The following is a 19,370-nucleotide window of genomic DNA, read 5'->3' as shown; positions in this document are numbered from 1 at the left end:
TTTGGAAAGAAAACAGGTAAGACAATGGACTGGTTAAGGTGAAAGTCAGAGACAACCTGAGGAAGAAACTTTGGATGTGTACGCAGAACCACCTTGTCATGATGAAAACAGTGAAAGGTGGATCTGCAACTAGTGCATGTAACTCACTGACCCTCCTGGCAGAGGTGAGAGCAATGAGGAAGACCACTTTCCAAGTGAGAAATCTGAAATGAGCTGTGGCCAATGGTTCAAAGGGAGGCTTCATTAAAGTGGAAAGAACCACATTAAGATCCCAGATAATAGGAGGAGACTTGAGAGGTGGTTTCACATTGAAAAGCCCCCGCATAAATCTGGAAACCAACGGATGAGCAGCAGTGATGGCACTGAGGTGGACTCTGATAGAGGTATATTTGAGACCTGAGTTAGACAAGGAAAGAAGGTAATCCAACACTAGTTCTACTGCTAGTTAGGTAGGATCATGATAATGCAGAAGGCACCAGGAAGAAAACCGGGTCCACTTCTGTTGATAACACTGAAGAGTGGACGGCTTCCTGGAAGCATCAAGAATAGAATGGACAGGCTGAGAAAGAAGAGAGTGGGTCGAGCTCAGCCCGAGAGATACCAAGCTGTCAGGTGTAGAGACTGCAGGTTGGGATGTAGAAGGGACTGCTGATGCTGAGTGAGCAGAGTAGGAAAGACTGGAAGAAGAATGGGCTCTCTGGAACTGAGTTGCAGAAGAAGGGAGAACCAATGTTGTCTGGGCCACCGTGGAGCAATGAGTATCATGGTGGCTTGTTCCCTTTTGAGTTTGAATAAGGTCCGCAACATGAGAGGTAGAGGAGGAAAGGCATAAAGGAACTAACCGGTCCAATCCAGAAGAAACGCATCTGGTGCCAGACGATGAGGGGAGTAGAGTCTGGAGCAAGAGAGAGGTAGTTGATGATTGTGAGGAGCTGCAAAGAGGTCCACTTGTAGAGTTCCCCATTGAGCGAAAACAGACTGGAGAGTCATGGGATCGAGAGTCCATTCGTGGGGTTTGAGAATTCTGCTGAGATTGTCGGCCAAGGAATTCTGCTCTCCCTGGATGTAGACGGCTTTCAGGAATAAATGGCGAGCTGTCGTCCAAGACCAAATCTTTTGGGCCTCCTGACACAACAGGCGAGAGCCCATCCCACCCTGTTTGTTGATGTAGTACATTGCAACTTGATTGTCTGTGCAAAGCAGTAGGACTTGAGGAAAGAGGAGATGCTGAAAAGCCTTGAGGGCGTAAAACATCGCTCTGAGTTCCAGGAAATTGATGTGATGTCTCTTTTCCTGAGCAGTCCAAAGACCTTGAGTTTGGAGATCGTTCAAGTGAGCTCCCCAGGCATAAGGGGATGCGTCTGTGGTGATGATGATGAGGAGGTAGATGGAATAGAAGACCTCTGGAGAGATTTGAAGATTTCAACCACCATTGCAGAGACTGTCAAAGAGACGATGTCACAGATATGTGTCGCGAACAAGGGTCCGTTGCCTGGGACCATTGGGTAGCCAGGGTCCATTGAGGGGTGTGCAGGTGGAGACATGCGAAGGGGGTGACATGAACTGTCGACGCCATGTGACCCAAGAGTACCATCATTTGTTTGGCAGAGATGGAAAGCTGTGGGAGGACCTGTTGACAGAGATGAAGAAGGGTCTGAAGGCGGTTGGATGGAAGAAACGCCCTCATTAGAACAGTGTCCAATATCACTCCAATAAATTGAAGTCGCTGAGTTTGAATGAGATGCGACTTGGGTAGGTTGATCTCGAAACCCAGGATTCGGAGAAACTGGATGGTCTGGTTGGTGGCAAGAAGCACTGCCTGGGGTGAAGGAGCCTTGATTAACCAGTCATCCAGGTAAGGGAAGACTTGGAAATTGTGAGAGCGTAGAAAGGCGGCTACCACAATGAGACATTTGGTGAATTCCCTGGGAGAGGAGGCCATCTTACAACAAGTACACAATATTACATCATTTAAAACTTTTACACATCACTTGAATTTCTTTCTATTGTCATCGTAAATACATAAATTTATTCCCTCCCCACCCACCCTTCCCTCAAATATTTCAATCAAAAATATCATATAAATATTGTATTCTTATCTATTGATTAACCTTTAAATAGAACTTTATACCATCCCCCTCCCCCCTATGTATAAATATACTGTCAGTGGAAAATGATGTCTAATCATTACAATAATTTGCCAAAGGCCCTCAGATCTTTTTAAAATTATTATAATTGCCTTTCTGAAAAGCAATTATTCTTTCCATTTTGTAAATGTGGCACAACGAATTCCACCAAAATGAATAGCTAAGATTATTGTAATTTTCCCAATTTCTGGTGATATGTTGCATGGCGACTCCTGTCATAATCAATAGAAGTTTGTTATTGCTTGATGAAATTTGCATGAGTATGATCAATTTAAAATCTTTGGTTAACAGGCTACCAGTATGCGTCTCTACGGCCCATGTTTCTCTTAAAGAAGAGGTGGTCCCTCTTGAGAGGGAAGAGAAGAAAAACAAGACAGCAGTTCTGCAATTCCTGACTTACCTTCTTGTCCATCAGTGGCTTCCTCCAACAAAAGGTCAGTCATCCCCTTCCAGTCTTTCAGATATGGCCCTGCCCAGTCCCAAAGGCTGTCCACCAAATATGCTGCATGCTCATGCAACTGGGAAGGGAAACAGAAGAAGCACACTGTGAGCCATTTACACATCTCCCTCGTTATTCATGGGGGATAGGGACAGAGCCAGACCGTGAATATCCAGCTCAGACCCACCCCGCCTCCCTCCCGCCTTCCCCCGGCATCCGAGACTACGACAGGAACTCCCCACAGCCATTTCCTATTGGTGATCTACAAGGGGCAGGAGCGTAGGAAGATCGCTCCTGCCCCGAAAACCCGCTAGACCACCAGGTAAGGCCGGGATGCCTAGGGGAAGGCAAAAATATGGGTTTGTTTTTTTTCCCCCTCCCCCCCAAAAAATCACGATTATGTGAAATCGCGAGTGCGGAAACCGCAAATGGGGAGGGGAAAATGTATAGACATACACATGAGGAACAGAACAGGACACACAAGCAGTGAAATGAGGAGAGAGGTTTACACATATGGGCATACATAACATTTATTTATTTAATTCGTTTCCCATCCCGTCCTCTCCAAAGAGCCCAGGACGGATTACAGGTCAACATACACAATATACGGTTAACAGGTTACAATTTGCCATAGTTACAGTATGTTTTTCATCCTCCTTCTGCTGCCTTCTGTCCAAAAAGTATTTACAGCAGCATAGCAACAAGCGTAGTATATCACAATGGACTGCATTCCCCACATGTACGGTGGGAATTCTTCCTTGTCTGGCCTGCTTACCTCGCTCTCAATAAAGAATGCCACCAGTAGGCGATGAAAGGACCCACCAGGGCTGCGATGACCCCTCTCCTTGCTTGCCACTGTTCTCCTCTCCAGTTCAAACAGCCTATGGTCACAATTGCCAAAATTTTAGTTTTTAAATAATTAATTTTAATATTCTGGTTTGTCATACTCGTGGATTACATAAATCAGGAAGTTAGTACTTCCAAGATGAACATAGATTACGATACATACACTAAGCGCAAATTGAAATAGGAGTAGTATGAACACAGTACACGATACTAAACTCTATAGGATTATCAGATAATACATTAGATTGTCAATGAGTACTTTGGAGGATCGATCTGTGAAGCAGGAAGAAAATCAAAGTACTCATTGACAAGACTTTGTCAAAACCCTTTATAATGGACTATGGAATACCCCAAGGATCAATCTCTCCTCTTTTATTTAATATATTTTTAGCCCCTCTTCTAACTCTGGGACAATCAATAAGATTCACCATAAATGCTTACGCAGATAACATTCAATTACTTCACCCCATCGATCTGAATGAATGATATAAAAGATATTCAAGACGTCAACAAAAAACTTGAAAAAAAAATCAGTCAATGACTAAAAGACAATATGTTATCCTTTAACGTTTCTAAATCTAAAGTAATGATTTATGTAATGCCTTAAATCAATACCGATTCAACTCACTACTTCTATCAAATTTCTTAACACTTGATATTAAATTAACCTATCATTAGCAGATTAGTATTGTGATGAGAAAATGTTTCTATAGGTTATGTATGACCGATCTATTTCTAGTCTTCTAGAGCCTTCATCGTTAAACATTTTGATTCATTAACTAGTAATCTCTCAACTAGATTACTGCAATGCCTTAAATCAATACCGATTCAACTCACTACTTCTATCAAACTTCTTAACACTTGATATTAAATTAACCTATCATTAGCAGATTAGTACTGTGGTGAGAAAATGTTTCTATAGGTTATGTATGACCAATCTATTTCTAGTCTTCTAGAGCCTTCATCATTAAACATTTTGATTCATTAACTAGTAATCTCTCAACTAGATTACTGCAACACCCTATATCAAGGAATAAGTCAGAAAGAACTAAGACGACTTCAGATTATTCAAAATACAGTCATTAAACTGATATTTAAAACAAAAAAATTTGATTGCGTAACTCCTCTTTTGATAAAAGCTCACTGGTTACCACTTTCTCATAGAATTACCTATAAAATTTTACTTCTCGCATTTAAAACAAACATTTTCCATACTCCAGGATTTATCGATAGACTAATTATTCCTTATTGCTCCTCAAGAACACTAAGGGCTCCTTTTACGAAGCCGCGTTAGCAGCTTTAGCACGCACTAACCCCCGCACTAGCCAAAACTCTACCGCCTGCTCAAGAGGAGGCGGTAGCGGCTAGCGCGGCCGGCGGTTTAGCGCGCGCTATTAAGCGCGTTAAACCGCTAACGCGCCTTCGTAAAAGAAGCCCTAAGATCAAGTAATCAACATCTCTTTAACTATTCTTTCCTTATGCCATTTATTCTATGACACTACGCGCAAAACGAATTTCTCTGCGACAGCGCCCACTCTATGGAACTCATTACCATTAATCCTTCGAGAAGAATCTTCTTTAGACAAATTTAAATCTAATCTAAAAACTTTCTTGTTTAAAGATGCCTACTAGAAAATCATGTAGGACTCTCATATGATACTATACTATTTGGCACAGCAATGAGAACTCAGAGTCCGATTTCAGCAAACAATAACAAACTATTATTAATATTGACAGGGGTCGCAATGCAACAAATAACTCAAAATTGGAAGGACTACACCAAATTAAATTTTACATTTTGGTGGAATTCAGTCTGTCATATATACAAAATGGAAAAAACAATAGCATTACAACAGGGAAATATTCATAATTTTAAGAAAATTTGGGAACCATTGACTCGATATTCCAATGATCAGGTTTCATAGCACATTAGTAATGGATATATTAGATTGGGGAAGGGTGGGAATGTATATTATATGGATTTAAGAAATGAAGAAAGGGGAGGGTTATATTTTATGTGATAAGATGAATTACTTGTAATCACAATTTTTCATGTATTAATTGAAGTTTATGTAAAACTAAATTATTGTAAGAATGAAAAATTTATAAATAAAATATTTAAAAAAAAAAGATGCCTACAACTTATAACAACCAGAATCAGTCTTTCCTTCATCTACAATTTCACATGAAGAGCACACCCCCTTCCTATTGGACTCACCCTTTTTGTAAATCTTATCTATTATTGTATTCCCCTCTTCTCCCTTACCACATGTATAAGAATGTTTTGTCTCTGTTTGTGAATTAGTATGTAATATGCCTGATTTTTAAATTTTTATATTTCATTGTACACTGCTTAGACATTAAGTGGTATATCAAATTTTAAATAAACTTGAATGTTGATGTGTGTGTAGAAGGTATAAGAAGAAGAAGGTATAAGAAGAAGGTGGTATAAGAAGAATATATGATATATTTTATATAGCTATGTACAAGTAGGTATGTAGAAGGATTTGTTATGGTTTAAGAGAGCTGTATTGAGAACCAACTCAGAACTAACTCTGTACTGTAACACCTTTACCAAAGACAAGTATTGATTAAGGTTTAATAATGTATGGATTATGGTTTAATAATGTCTGCATTGAAACCATCCCAGGAAACTCAAACTCTGCATTTGTAACACCTTTACAGAAGCTCATGTATTGTAATACCATTACAAAGCTCATATAAACTGCTCTGAATTGACTCCCTCAGTCATTAACAGCAGTACAGAAACTTTCTTTTTTTTTTAAATTCTTTATTCATTTTAAAATCTTCCAGCAAGTGTACAGGAATATATCATTAATAACAACAATATAACACAATTCTTTCTATTGTAATCATAATAACATAAAAATTATAACCCGTCCCACCCACCCTTCCTCAATGAATACAATCAAACATATCATAAAAATAAACTAAACACATTATTTAGTAAAGTTTCCATAACCACCCCTCTCCCCCCTATATGTAAATATATCTATCAAAGGAAAATGATGTTTACACATTACAATATCTTTCCAATGGCCCCCAGATCTTTATAAAATTATAAAACTTGTTTCTTTTCCTTTTTGTAATAACTTGAGAAAGAAATATTTAGTCTGTCAAAACAGATTATACAGATGGGGGAACCCTTTGCTGGCCCAGGAACGTTTTCCAGGGGTTTTTGAACTTTAGCAGAGCAAAAGGTCCCTGTTTGAGAGCCACCTGATAACATCACCGACAGTGTGGCTGCATCAATCCTCCTGAATCTTCAGCAGCGAAGCAGCATTTCGGCAGCATTCTCCTGCCTCAAGTGGTCAGCGGAACCGCAGCCATTGGACATCTGGGCTTCCGATGCCTACGCCATATGAGGGATGATCGGCGTCTATCAGCAGAGGAGGGACATCGACGTCGCTACAGGGATCAGGGGCATCGATGTCGCTCCAGTGAGAGAGTGCATCGGCACAGTAGTCATCGGCACCGGGGCCCTTCATCAACGTCCACATCCAGCTCTCCTGACAGACAGCAAGCTGCAGCCCGAAGCTCCAGTCTTTCGACGTCATCGTCGATCTTGACGCCGACTCACACCGATTCTCCCACTCCAGTGCACGATGCCAGGAAGCACCAAAGCATACAGTGTTCCCTGATATCTCCAGCTCTCCTCCTAAGAGAAAATGTTTACAGAAGTTCAAACATCTCTCTCATTCGCCTCCACCTTTCTCAGACTGCGGGGCTTCTATGGCAGCTCCTATCATCCTCACAAAAGTTCTAACTCCTTCTCAGCCTCACCCGATTTTTATGGAGTTGTGGAGGCAGTTCTTGGAATCTAAATATGGGGTTCCGTCTCTTCCTGGTACTCAACATTCTTCACCTCCTAGTGCCAACCAGCTTGCTTCACCTTCTGAGCAACAGCCTCAGTCGGAGACACCGGCTCAGCTTTTAACTCCCTCCACTCAGCCATCATGCGTCTCGGTTGTGTCCCCTGTTCAGCCTTCTTTTGACCAAACTACTCCTTCAGAGTCTACTCGTCCTTCACTTGGCATCTCTTCTGATCCTTCTCCACCACTTCCAGAGAATCAGGATCCTCCAGGAGTTGTTTTCTATCCAACTTTTCTTCAAAAAATGGCTAAACAACTTGCACTTGCTACTTCTGATTAACCAGATCCACGAAGCAAATATTTAAAAGCTTTAAAATATTTGGAGGTCCTAAAAACACAAATTGCCTTACCCATTCATGAACATCTGCTAGAACAGCAGGCTGCTATTTGGCAAGAACCACTCACAGCCCCCCCCCCCCCACGAGAAAGGGAACTGAAACCAAATATAAGGTACACTCAGCCCTGGGCCACAACAAATTACAGCTCTCTCATCAGCATTCAGTTGTGGTAGAGTCCGCTCTTAAACCTAATAAAAGTACTCATATTTTTTTCAAACGCTCCTTCTGGCAAGGATCACAAGTTGTTGGATGTAATTTCCCAAAAAGTTTTCCAAAATGTCATGCTACTCGCACGAATTGCTAATCACCAATTGCACATCTCTCAATATTTGTTTGAGTTGCTTGAACTTTCAGATCAATCAACAGTCCTCCAGGATCTTCATGAGTACTCTTATTTGCACTTCCTCCAATTCTTATGATACCGCTTCTAGGGCTGCTGCCATAGCTATTGCGGCCAGACATATGGCCTGGCTCAGGGCCTCTGGTATTCGAGAGGATGCTCACGACAAACTAGCTATGCACCAGTGATGAGGCTATATTCACTAAACTGAAAGAGAATGATACCACCTTACAAATGCTTGCTCAAGACAACATAGAATAATCCTCTTTCACCCCAAAGCAATATACTAATCGCTCCAATAAGCCTTCATACCAAAATATAATCAACCCAGATATAATTATGGGAAGTACAAATACAATAAGCACCCTACACATCAATGATCAAGAGAGAGGAAGGCATCTAAACAAGCTCCAACTACCCAGCAAAAGCCAGGCCCAAGTTTTTGATTATGGGCCCAGTCTGACTCATTCGGAACCTGTCGGAGTTCTCCTGTTCTTCTTTCACAACCAATGGGCAGAAATCATGACAGACACATGTGTGCTTTCTATCATAAAAAATGGTTACAGATTGCACCTTTCCTCAACATCAAAGTTTTGCAAGCGACGGCTTCATCCACCACCGCAAGATCAGCTTGCTTTTCTGCACCAAGAAATTTCCAATCTCCTCGAAGCATGCTGTATAGTCTGTACCACCTCACCAACATCATCAAGGTTTTTATTCCAAATATTTTCTAATACCAAAAAAAAAAAAAGAAGACTCAGACCCATCTTAGACCTCAGAGGCCTGAATTTTCATATCCACATGGAGAAATTCAGAATGCACTTGCTGACAACAATTCTGCCTCATCTCTACCACAATGACTGGATGGTCTCCATAGACCTCAAAGACGAATGTGCTCATATTCCAATATGTCCATCTTTTCGGCAATTTGTGAGGTTTGTCTGCGACAACCAACATTTTCAGTACAAAGTACTGCCTTTCGGTCTGTCATCAGCACCTCATGTCTTCACAAAGTGCATGGCGGTAGTGGCAGCTCATGTAAGACAACAAAACATCTCCATCTTTCCATACCTAGATGACTGGCTCCTAGCAGCTCCATCCCCACAGGCGGTGCCTCTCTCTCTTGCAAAAACAATTCATCTCATGCAATCTTTGGGTCTCTTGATCAATTTCAAAAATCCATCCTTCAACCTACACAATCTCTGGAGTATATAGGTGCTCTCCTCTACACCCATTGGTGACAGCATATCTTCCTGTTACAAGTCATCTGTGCATTCTGCAACTAGCTCAGGACTTGCATTCCAAGCAATCGGCCCCAGCAAGAATCTTCTTACGTCTGCTGGGACACATGGCACTTTCCATTTGGCGCTTCGCACTATCCTGTAACATTTTTCTGAATGCCATATATCTGCCCAGTGTGGACAACCACTCAGCTGACTCCCTCAGCAGACACCTCCTTCCTCACGAATGGTCTCTTCATCCGGTTGTTTTTTCCCTAATCACTCGGAGCTTTAGAGCTCCAACGATCGACCTGTTTGCATCATCTCTTAACTTCATCCTATGCCCTCTCATTGCAGAGCTTCCTTTCGAATGAGAGAGACTTAACTCATGCGCATTTACATCATGTAGGTATTTAAACGTCTCTATCGTATCTTCCCTCTCCCATTTTTCCTCCAAAGTATATAGATTGAGATCTTTAAGTTTGTCCCCATACGTCTTATGACGAAGACCATGCACCTTCTGCTGGACCGACTCCATTCTTTTGATATCTTTTTGAAAGGTGTGGCCTCCAGAATTGTACACAATATTCTAAATGAGGTCTCACCAGAGTCTTAAACAGGGGCACCAATACCTCCTTTTTCCTACTGGCCATACCTCTTCCTAAACACCCTAGCATCCTTCTAGCTTTTGCTGTCACCTTTTCAACCTCTTTGGCCACCTTAAGATCATCACATACAATCACACCCAAGTCCCACTCTTCTGTCGTGTCCTGTGGCCTGAATCAGATATTTCTGTCTATTGGAAAGGAAGGAGGAGCAGGGATTTTGCATTGTAAAGTGGAAAAAACAGAAGTCATATGTGTATACACAAGAGACTGAAGGAAGGGTGCGCAAAGCTCCGACGTGGTAGAAAACACTGGGGGAGGGGGGCCTGATGCACAAAAGGTTTCCTTGGGTTTAATTAGTCTTACTTGCAGAGAAACTCTCCTACCAATGCTCAAAAGGTTTCTCTGTGGCTGCTACCGATTGTCATAGCAGCCACTGAAAACCCTATACATACAAATGCATTACAAGGAGCTCTTTGTAATGATCTAAACTTTTTGCTCACTTTTTATGGCCAAAATTTTCCGGCAGGGTCTGAGTTGTCGTAGCCTTACTTTCTTGTCAGTGCCTGAGCTCTGATTGGTTCAGGCACTGACAGGAAAGTAAGACTTGATAGCTCAGATCCCGGTTCCCCCCCGCACCCCCAACACAAATTTAAAAAAGAAAAAAAAAAAGAGGACCCTGACCTCCCTTCCTTCTTCCCATCCCCCTGAACCGTCCATGGTCCCCCCCATCATGCTGGGATCTCCCCCTCCCCATGCCCCCTACCTGACCCCTGCACTTAAAAAAAAATTAAAAAAACGGCAGGAAGGATGCCCACTCTCTCCTGCCATAGGGCTGGGACAGTCCCCCCCCACCCCACTCCATATCTTTTTTTTTTTAAGTTTGGCAAGAGGGATGCCTATTCCCTCCTGCCGGCAGGCATGCCTCTTCAAAATGGCAGGCTGTTTCCTTCCCGGTGCATCCTGGGATACACTAGAAGGAGCCTAATGCCCTGATTGGCTCAGGCGCCTAATTCCCTCCCCTGGGGCCCAGGTTGGGAACGATTTTGATTTTCCGTGGCAAAACTCAGTACAAATAGCATGCAAATTGTATGCATACTATTTGTGCTGAGTATCCCAGTGAAAAGGGGAGCAACTATATTTGGCACCTGTGCACAAGAGCTGAGCGGAAGGCACAGCTCTTATGCGTCACATTCACACAAAACATTCACAACCAGCTACCGGCAGCTCCAAACCTGCTGGGAAATTTGCATGGTAAGATGTGGGCATGGTCTCTTGTAATGCATTCACTTAGGATTCTCAGTGGCTGCTACCGTGACTGGTAAAAGGCTCCCCCCCTCCTCAAACCCTTTTGTGCATCAGAGGCTGAGCTGCCATGCAAATAAGACTGGTTACAAACATTTAGCTTCTGTGTTGTATAGCAGCATCCCAGGAGAGAGGGAGAACAAGACAATTGTGCTGTGCAGATGTTCTGCTGGAGCCCTGATCTCAGCCCACAAAATGTGAGGGCAGAGAGAGAGAGGGAGAATAAACAGATACATCCGACTTGTTTTGAAGACCATATGCCCACAGGCTTCTAACCCCTGCACACATTCTCCAAGAAACCTTAATGCTTTAGCACTCTGGGAGAAAATTTAGGCACTGCCCTCCTTCAACCAGATTTCAAAAACTGTTAAAAGTACTCCAAAGTACTGATGAAGATTTAGCTGCACTTTAAGACTTCGCAAGAAGCTCTAACAATAAAGGACAAACTCAGAAAATGTAATTTAGTTTTCCAACTGCAAGGCTGGGAGAAAGAAAAGATATTGAGATGAACTCACTTTAGGTAGAGGAACTGTCCAGCAGCAGAGGCCACTGCACGGCATGAGGCATATACTAGGGGATAGATGCTCTCGCAGTCCTCAACGCTCAGCACCTCTTCCATGTTCCTGTGAAAACAGACAAATCAGATCCAGGCCAAGGGCACCGGCATAAAATGAGTCCCGTCCCACCCCCAGCGCTAACCCTCTACTCACTGCAGGATGAAGGTCAGCAGTTTAAGGGCTTCCACAGCCACCTCGTTTTCCTTATCCAGCACCATGGACACCATCCTGTCCTAAGATCAGAGCAGCAGTGCCCAGAATGAAACTCGAGTTATGGCAGCTAACTTCTTGCCCAACCAGTCCCCAAACTTCTTAAATCCAGTCTGCTCTTAACCTACATCTCACCTTAAAACGCCCGGTAAAAAGTTCTAGTTTTGCTGCCATTTCCTTGTTGCAGTATAGCCCCTGCAGGCTCTTCAAACACTTCAATCGAACATCCCCCTGCTGCAGAGAAGACCAAGGAAAGAGGAGACAGCAAGGTTACTTACCTGTTATAAGGGTTCTCCGTGGACAGCAGGATAAGTCAGCCACACATGGGCAACATCATCTTAGGGTTTCAAATCTGAATTTTGCTCTCCTAGAAAAGCCTAGGTTTTTCCTGAGTGTTGGGGGGGGGGGTTTGCAACCATTTCTGCTTCTTATGTGTTTGAGGGTGTGACTAGTCATTGCGCTATGAGCAAGTTTGGGGCATGATTATTTCTGGCAACCAGGGGACACTGAAACATGGGAAGAGGAATGTTCCTATTTGTAGATGGCACCTGTACCAGCTCAAATAGCCCAGATAAATTGGCTCAAAGATGTGATGGCTTGGTCCTGCGGCTGATCCATTCTTTGTAGAGTGAAACGAAGCAGGGATAAATGGCTGGAGTGCTTTCATTTTTACAGTTTTTTGCTCCCAAGAGGAATACTGTCAGTACTAATTTTCTCTCCTCTACCTTTTAGAACAGGGGTGCCCAATACGTCGATCGCGATCGACCAATCGATCGCTCAGGCAACCCCAGTTTATTGCGGAGCCATGCAGTTTCCCTTCTCTTTTTTTCCCCTCCTGACCGGCGTCCAATTAATCCGCCTCTTGAAGAACGCCGGCCTATCAGAGTGCTGGCAGGATGGGGTTAGAAGGTTGGTGGGGAATGGAGCTTAGCGCACTACAGGAGACAGAAGTGCCTGTTGTGGAAAGCGCCGAGGACTTAGTGCTGCCCGATTCGAATTGATTCACATCGGGTAAAACAAGGAGAAATTAGGTTCTTACCTGCTAATTTACTTTCTTTTAGCTTCTCCAGACCAGTAGAGGTTAACTTTACGAATGGGTATATATCTAATCATGACCAGCAGGTGGAGACTGAAAACAAAACTTTGGGACAGTATATCCTAGCCCCTCCTCTCTATTTCCCTCAGTCTGCCGAATAGCTAAGCAGAACCAAGAACTGGAAAACAACAGAGAGAAAAAACAATACTCCGAAAGGAGTAACAAATAACATACCCAAAATGCTGTTGGAAAATGCAGAGGAGAAATTCCCGAAGGAAGAATGTCCCCACAGCTCGCCAGCTAAGCCAGCCGAGCCACAGCCGCTGTTCTTCAATTCTCCCCGGCCCTAGAAAAATACTAGAACCCGCAGCAAAAACCAAAAACTGCCCGCGCAACAGCCCCAACAACAACAACAACAGACAGGGTGGGGACCTCTACTGGTCTGGAGAAGCTAAAAGAAAGTAAATTAGCAGGTAAGAACCTAATTTCTCCTTCTTTAGCACTCTCCAGACCAGTAGAGGTTAACTTTACGAATGGGACGTACCAAAGCAGTCCCTCTCACGGGCGGGACCCCCGAAGGGCCGATACCAATACACGCTCACCGAACACCGCGTCCCGACGCGCCTGCACATCAACCCGATAATGACGAACAAAGGAATGCAAGGAAGACCAAACCGCAGCCTTACAAATATCCACTGGAGGCACGAGCGACGACTCAGCCCAAGAAGCCGCCTGACCCCGAGCGGAATGAGCCTTGAGAAACTCCGGAACAGGCTGCTGTTTCAGAAGATAAGCGGAAGCAATCGTCTCCTTGATCCAGCGCGCAATAGTAGCCTTAGAAGCGCCAGCTCCCCGACGAGGACCCGCCAGGAGGACAAAGAGATGATCGGACTTCCGGAACTCCTGGGTCCGCTGCACATAAGAGCGAAGGACCCGACCGACATCCAACTTGCGCAGCTGCCGTTGCTCAGAAGAGCCCTCCCGACCACCCAAGACCGGGAGAACCACCGATTGATTGACATGAAAAGGAGAAACAACCTTCGGCAGAAAGGAAGGAACAGGCCGCAAGACGACCCGCTCCCTAGAAAACTCCAAGAAGGGAGCCCTACAAGAGAAAGCCTGCAGCTCAGAAACACGCCTAGCAGAAGTAATGGCCACCAAAAAGACCGCCTTCAAAGTAAGGTCCTTCAAAGAACAGACGTCCAAGGGCTCGAAAGGCGGACGCACCAAAACAGAGAGAACCAGATTAAGATCCCAAGAGGGAACCGAGGGCCGTAGGGGAGGCCTAAGCAACTTGGCCGCCCGCAAAAACCGAATCACATCAGGAAGAGCCGATAAACGCTGACCTGACACCAACCCTCGAAAAGCCGACAGGGCCGCAAGATGAACCCGGAGAGAAGACCAAGCCAGGCCTCTATCCAGGCCATCCTGCAAGAACTCTAGAATGTTAGGCAGAGAAGCGCAAAAAGAGGTCACTCCCCGCGCCCGACACCATTCCTCAAAGAGACGCCAAACCCGCACATAAGCCCGAGAGGTAGAAAGCCTCCGGGACCCCAACAGTGTAGAGATCACCTTGTCTGAATATCCCTTCTTGCTAAGGCGACCCCTTTCAAGAGCCACGCGGTAAGACAGAAGGGAGACGGGTCGAACATGGGAATGGGACCCTGCATCAGAAGGTCGTCCGAGAGAGGCAGAGGAAGAGGATCCGCTACCAGGTGCCTCACCAGATCCGCATACCACGGACGGCGAGGCCAATCCGGCGCCACCAGCACCACCAAACCCGGATGGTGAACAATGCGAAGAAGCACTCTGCCCACCAGCGGCCAAGGAGGGAACACATACAACAGCCCCTCCGTTGGCCACTGCTGGACCAGAGCATCCAGACCCTCGGCCAGACCGTCCCTGCGACGACTGAAGAAGCGGGGCACTTTGGCGTTGCCACCCGTGGCCATCAGGTCCATCAGGGGCTGCCCCCAAGCCTGCACTATCAACTGAAACGCCTCGGCGCCGAGACACCACTCTCCTGGATCTAGGAAGTGACGACTGAGGAAGTCTGCCTGAACATTTTCTACTCCGGCTATATGAGAGGCCGAGAGGTCCAGCAGATGGGATTCCGCCCAAACCATGAGCAGAGCCGCCTCCTGCGCCACCTGAGTGCTCTTGGTGCCCCCCTGACGATTGACATAAGCCACCGCCGTGGCATTGTCCGACAGCACTCTGACCGACTTGCCCATCAACAGGGAGTGGAAAGCCAACAGCGCCAGACGGACCGCTCTGGTCTCCAACACGTTGATCGACCAGGCGGCCTCCTCCGCGGACCAGGTGCCCTGAGCCGAGTGACCCAAACACTGAGCCCCCCAACCCAAGAGACTCGCATCCGTCAGGAGCACCGTCCACTGCGGGAGATCCAGACCCACCCCCTGAACAAGGTGAGGGGTCTGGAGCCACCAACGCAGACTGCAGCGCGCCAAGCCTCGCAGGGGAACCGGAACATCCATCCCGTGCCTCTGGGGAGACCACCTCCGGAGCAGAGCATACTGGAGAGGACGCATGTGGGCCCGCGCCCACCTCACCACGTCCAGGGACGCCGCCATCGACCCCAAGACCTGGAGGAAATCTCGCGCCCGAGGACACCGGGACGCCAAAAGCAGGCAAATCTGAGATTGCAATTTGCTCACCCGGCCCTCTGGGAGGAAGACCTTCCCCAAGGAGGTGTCGAACAGCACCCCTAGGTACTCCAGACGCTGAGCCGGGACCAACCGACTCTTGGAAAGGTTGACCACCCAGCCCAGCGACCGGAGAAACTCCACCACCCGAGCAGTAACCCGGGAGCTTTCCTGCAACGACTTTGCCCGAATTAACCAGTCGTCCAGGTAGGGGTGTACCAGGATGCCCTCCGACCGCAAGGCTGCCGCGACGACCACCATCACCTTGGTGAACGTCCGAGGAGCCGTGGCCAGCCCAAAGGGAAGCGCACAGAACTGAAAGTGCCGACCCAAGATCGCAAAGCGCAGGAAACGCTGATGAGAGGCCCGAATGGGAACATGCAAGTAGGCCTCCGTCAGATCGAGAGAAGTGAGAAACTCCCCCGGCTGAACCGCCAGAATGACCGACCGCAGAGTTTCCATACGGAAAGAGGGAATCTTGAGAGCCCTGTTGACCCCTTTTAAATCGAGGATGGGCCGAAAGGTCCCCTCCTTTTTGGGCACCACAAAGTAAATGGAGTACCTGCCCGTGCCCCACTCCGGAGGGGGCACCGGAACAACTGCCCTGAGATCTAGCAAGCGCTGAAGGGTCTGGCGAAAAGCCTGCGTCTTCCCCGGAGTCTGACACGGAGAAGCGAGTAAAAAATCCGGCAGAGAGCGGGCGAACTCCAGGGCATAACCGTCCCGCACCACCTCCAGGACCCACCGATCGGACGTGATCTCGGCCCATTTGGGGAAAAATTCGCGCAGCCGAGCCCCCACCGGAACCAAAGGGGGCGCCGGCAAGGCGTCATTGTGCAGGACGGGAAGCGGGGGAACCGGCGGAGGGATTCCCTGCCCCCCGACGGGCCCCCCGAAAGGGCTGCATGCGCTGGAAGAACCGACCCCGGGAAAAACCCGGAGACTGGAAAGAAGCAGTCCCACGCCCAGGGCGATACTTGCGAAAATCCCGCAAACGCCCCCGGGCCGCACCCCCCCGAGACGCCGGGCGGGCACGGTCCTCCGGCAGACGGGGAACTTTCGAGTCCGACAGAGTCTGAATCAACTTATCCAAGTCCTCTCCAAACAAAAACGACCCCCGAAAGGGAAATTTAGTAAGCTTAGCTTTGGACGCAGCATCCGCCGCCCAAGCGCGCAGCCACAACACACGCCTTGCGGCCACGCCAAAAGCCATAGACTTAGCCGATATCCGCACCAAGTCATATAGAGCATCTGAGAGGAATGAGGCCGCCATCTCAATCTTCGCAACCTCCTGATCCACCAGAGACCAGTCGTCAGACTCTCGATCCAAGACCCGCTCCGCCCACCGAAACACGGCGCGAGCGACCAGTCCCCCACAAATAGCCGCCTGGACCCCAAAGGCAGAGACCTGAAAATTTTGCTTAAGGATGCTCTCCAATTTGCGCTCCTCAGGGTCCCGCAAGGCAGAACCGCCCTCAACAGGCACGGTATGCCGCTTGGAAATTGCCGAGACCACCGCATCCACGACTGGCGAAGCTAACGTAGCCCGATCCCCTTCAGGAATGGGATACAGGCGAGCCATGCTGCGCGCCAGCCGAAACGGCGTCTCCGGCGTTTTCCACTGCTCCAGAATAATATCCCGAATATCCTGATGCATAGGAAAAGAGCGGGAAACGGAACGGATCCCCCGTAACAGGGGGTCCCCCACACGCGGAGTCTCCGGCGGCGCGTCCTCAAAACGCAAAACCGAAGAAACCTGTTGAATAAGGTCAGGCAGCTCATCTTTCTGAAAAAGGCGCACCACGGACGCCTCGTCACTGGAGAACGGGAAATCCGACAACCCGCCGCCAGCTTCCGTCCCCTCCAGAGAGTCCTGGAACTCCTCAGAAGGGTCCAGGTCCTCCTCCAGACCGACCCGTTCCTCCGACCACAAATTCTCGTCCCACGACACCCGCGGACGCTTGGACAAGGGAGGCGGCGGAGGGGACGTCACGCCAGACGAAAGAGGCAAAGCCGCAGGGAGCGCGGAGGAAAACCCACCCCCCGAAACCCCCTGGGCGCAACCGGGACCCCCAGCCGCCTGAAAATAGGCTCTGCATAAAGAAAAGAAAAATTCAGGAGAAAAACCCCCCGAGGGTCCCAAGGGACTCCCTGCCACAGCAGGGGACCCAGCAGAACCTTGCCCCTGCATAGTCAAAACAGGGGGAAGGTCACCTGAGGTGGAAGACAAAATGGAGGGGCCAGACAGAGAAGATGGCGGTTTTCCCGCCAAAAAAGCTCCCTCCATAGCCTGAAGCGGCTGAGAAACCTGAATAGTCTCAGCCGCTAAAGCAGGCAAGCCGGCATCAGCTGTCAAAAAATCAGCTGAGAGGGAATCCTTCGGGGAATCCCTCCGTGGGCGGTTGTGGAAGACCGGCTTCCCCACTGCTCCAAGCCGACTCGCGAGGCACCATCGGCGGGGAGCTCTGGGCGCCTGCAGCCGCTGCCGACGGAGCTCCACCACCTCACCGACCCAAACCGCCGAGTTCAGGCCGGCCGCGAGTGCCTCGCGGCTGGACTAAAATTGTGTCCTACTCCCCCGGAGAAGGGCACAATTGCTCCATACGCGACCTAGCTATAAAAAAGTGCTGGTTACATGAAAAAATACAGTAAAATACAGTTTTCTTAAAGGGAAACAACCCTTCAGACCAGCACTACCTCAGGATTTTTTTTTTTTTTTTTTTTTACAGAACAGACTCCACAGGCTCTCGAAGCAATATGCCTTGCTTGACTTAGGGGGCAAGGCGTACTGCTGAGGCTCCTCTAAAAAAATGTGGGGAGGTGGAGGAAGTGGGGGGAGGGACCCCGCTCGTGACCCGCCGGGTTTGACACCCCCGAGGTCGGACGAACCCCCAAACAGGGCCCGACCAAGCTCCGTCCGGCCAAAAACAGGGACAATAAACCCCTAAACAAATTCCAACAGCCCTACCAAGGGAGATGGGTACAGATCACTCAACACCTGCTGGAGACTGAAAGAAGACTGAGGGAAATAGAGAGGAGGGGCTAGGATATACTGTCCCAAAGTTTTGTTTTCAGTCTCCACCTGCTGGTCATGATTAGATATATACCCATTCGTAAAGTTAACCTCTACTGGTCTGGAGAGTGCTAAAGAATACGATTTAACCCTCCCCCCCCCAAAAAAAAAATTGGCCTTCCAATTCAGTGATTGACCCTCCCCCCTTGCCCCGTAAAGCAGGATCAGCAGCGCTGCCTCTTGCTGTCCATCCGCTGTCGCTCCTGCTTTAGAGGGCGAGGGGGGAGGGTCAGTCGGAAAATGCTATGGTGGCTGGCTTTTTCCCTGGCCTCCCGCGCATCCCTTTACCTAATTTTAGCAGGGAGCAGACTACAGAGAGGATCGCCAGTACTTTAGCGATCTTTGCAGGTTGCCATAGGCCTCAGGCTTTGTCTTCCCTCTGCCGCGATCCTGCCTCTGACTCAGAGGAGGGGCGGGACCGCGGCAGAAGGAAGACAGCTCCTGAGGCCTATGGCAACCTGCAAGGATCGCTAAAGTACTGGCGATCCTCTCTGCAGGCTGCTCCCTGCTGGAATTAGGTAAATGGATATGTGGGAGGTCAGAGAGGAACACGCAGGCCTTCCAGGGGTGGGGAGTGTCCTTCAGGGGGGACAGGCCTTCAGGGGTGGTGGTGCAGGCCTTGGGGGGGGGCAGACAGGCCTTCAGGGGTGGGGTGCAGGACTTCAGAGGGGGCAGGCAGGACTTCAGGGGGGGAC

At 47.8% G+C, this 19,370-nt stretch overlaps 1 protein-coding gene across 7 annotated transcripts in view; it reads right to left on the bottom strand.

Annotated features, from left to right (window-relative positions):
* STAG3 (stromal antigen 3) overlaps positions 1 to 19,370 on the bottom strand; it is a 147,617-nt gene that overhangs the window by 90,243 nt on the left and 38,004 nt on the right. For 6 of the 7 annotated variants that reach the window (XR_004537260.1, XM_033924435.1, XM_033924434.1 and 3 more), the window contains exons 11-15: positions 12,036 to 12,134; positions 11,844 to 11,923; positions 11,649 to 11,756; positions 3,362 to 3,467; positions 2,548 to 2,665 (exon numbers count right to left, since the gene is read on the bottom strand). Coding sequence is in view for 6 of the 7 variants with exons in the window: in XM_033924435.1 (XP_033780326.1) it covers positions 2,548 to 2,665; positions 3,362 to 3,467; positions 11,649 to 11,756; positions 11,844 to 11,923; positions 12,036 to 12,134 (511 nt within the window). In the remaining variant the exon portion in view is untranslated. The remainder of the gene's footprint in view (positions 1 to 2,547; positions 2,666 to 3,361; positions 3,468 to 11,648; positions 11,757 to 11,843; positions 11,924 to 12,035; positions 12,135 to 19,370) is intronic. The other variant, XM_033924439.1, reaches the window with a different exon arrangement.

Source organism: Geotrypetes seraphini, chromosome 16, assembly GCF_902459505.1.
Source record: "Geotrypetes seraphini chromosome 16, aGeoSer1.1, whole genome shotgun sequence".
NCBI classification, from domain to species: Eukaryota; Metazoa; Chordata; class Amphibia; order Gymnophiona; family Dermophiidae; genus Geotrypetes; species Geotrypetes seraphini.
The sequence above is the reverse complement of the archived record's forward strand: the minus strand, read 5'-3'. Positions and strand labels throughout refer to the sequence as shown.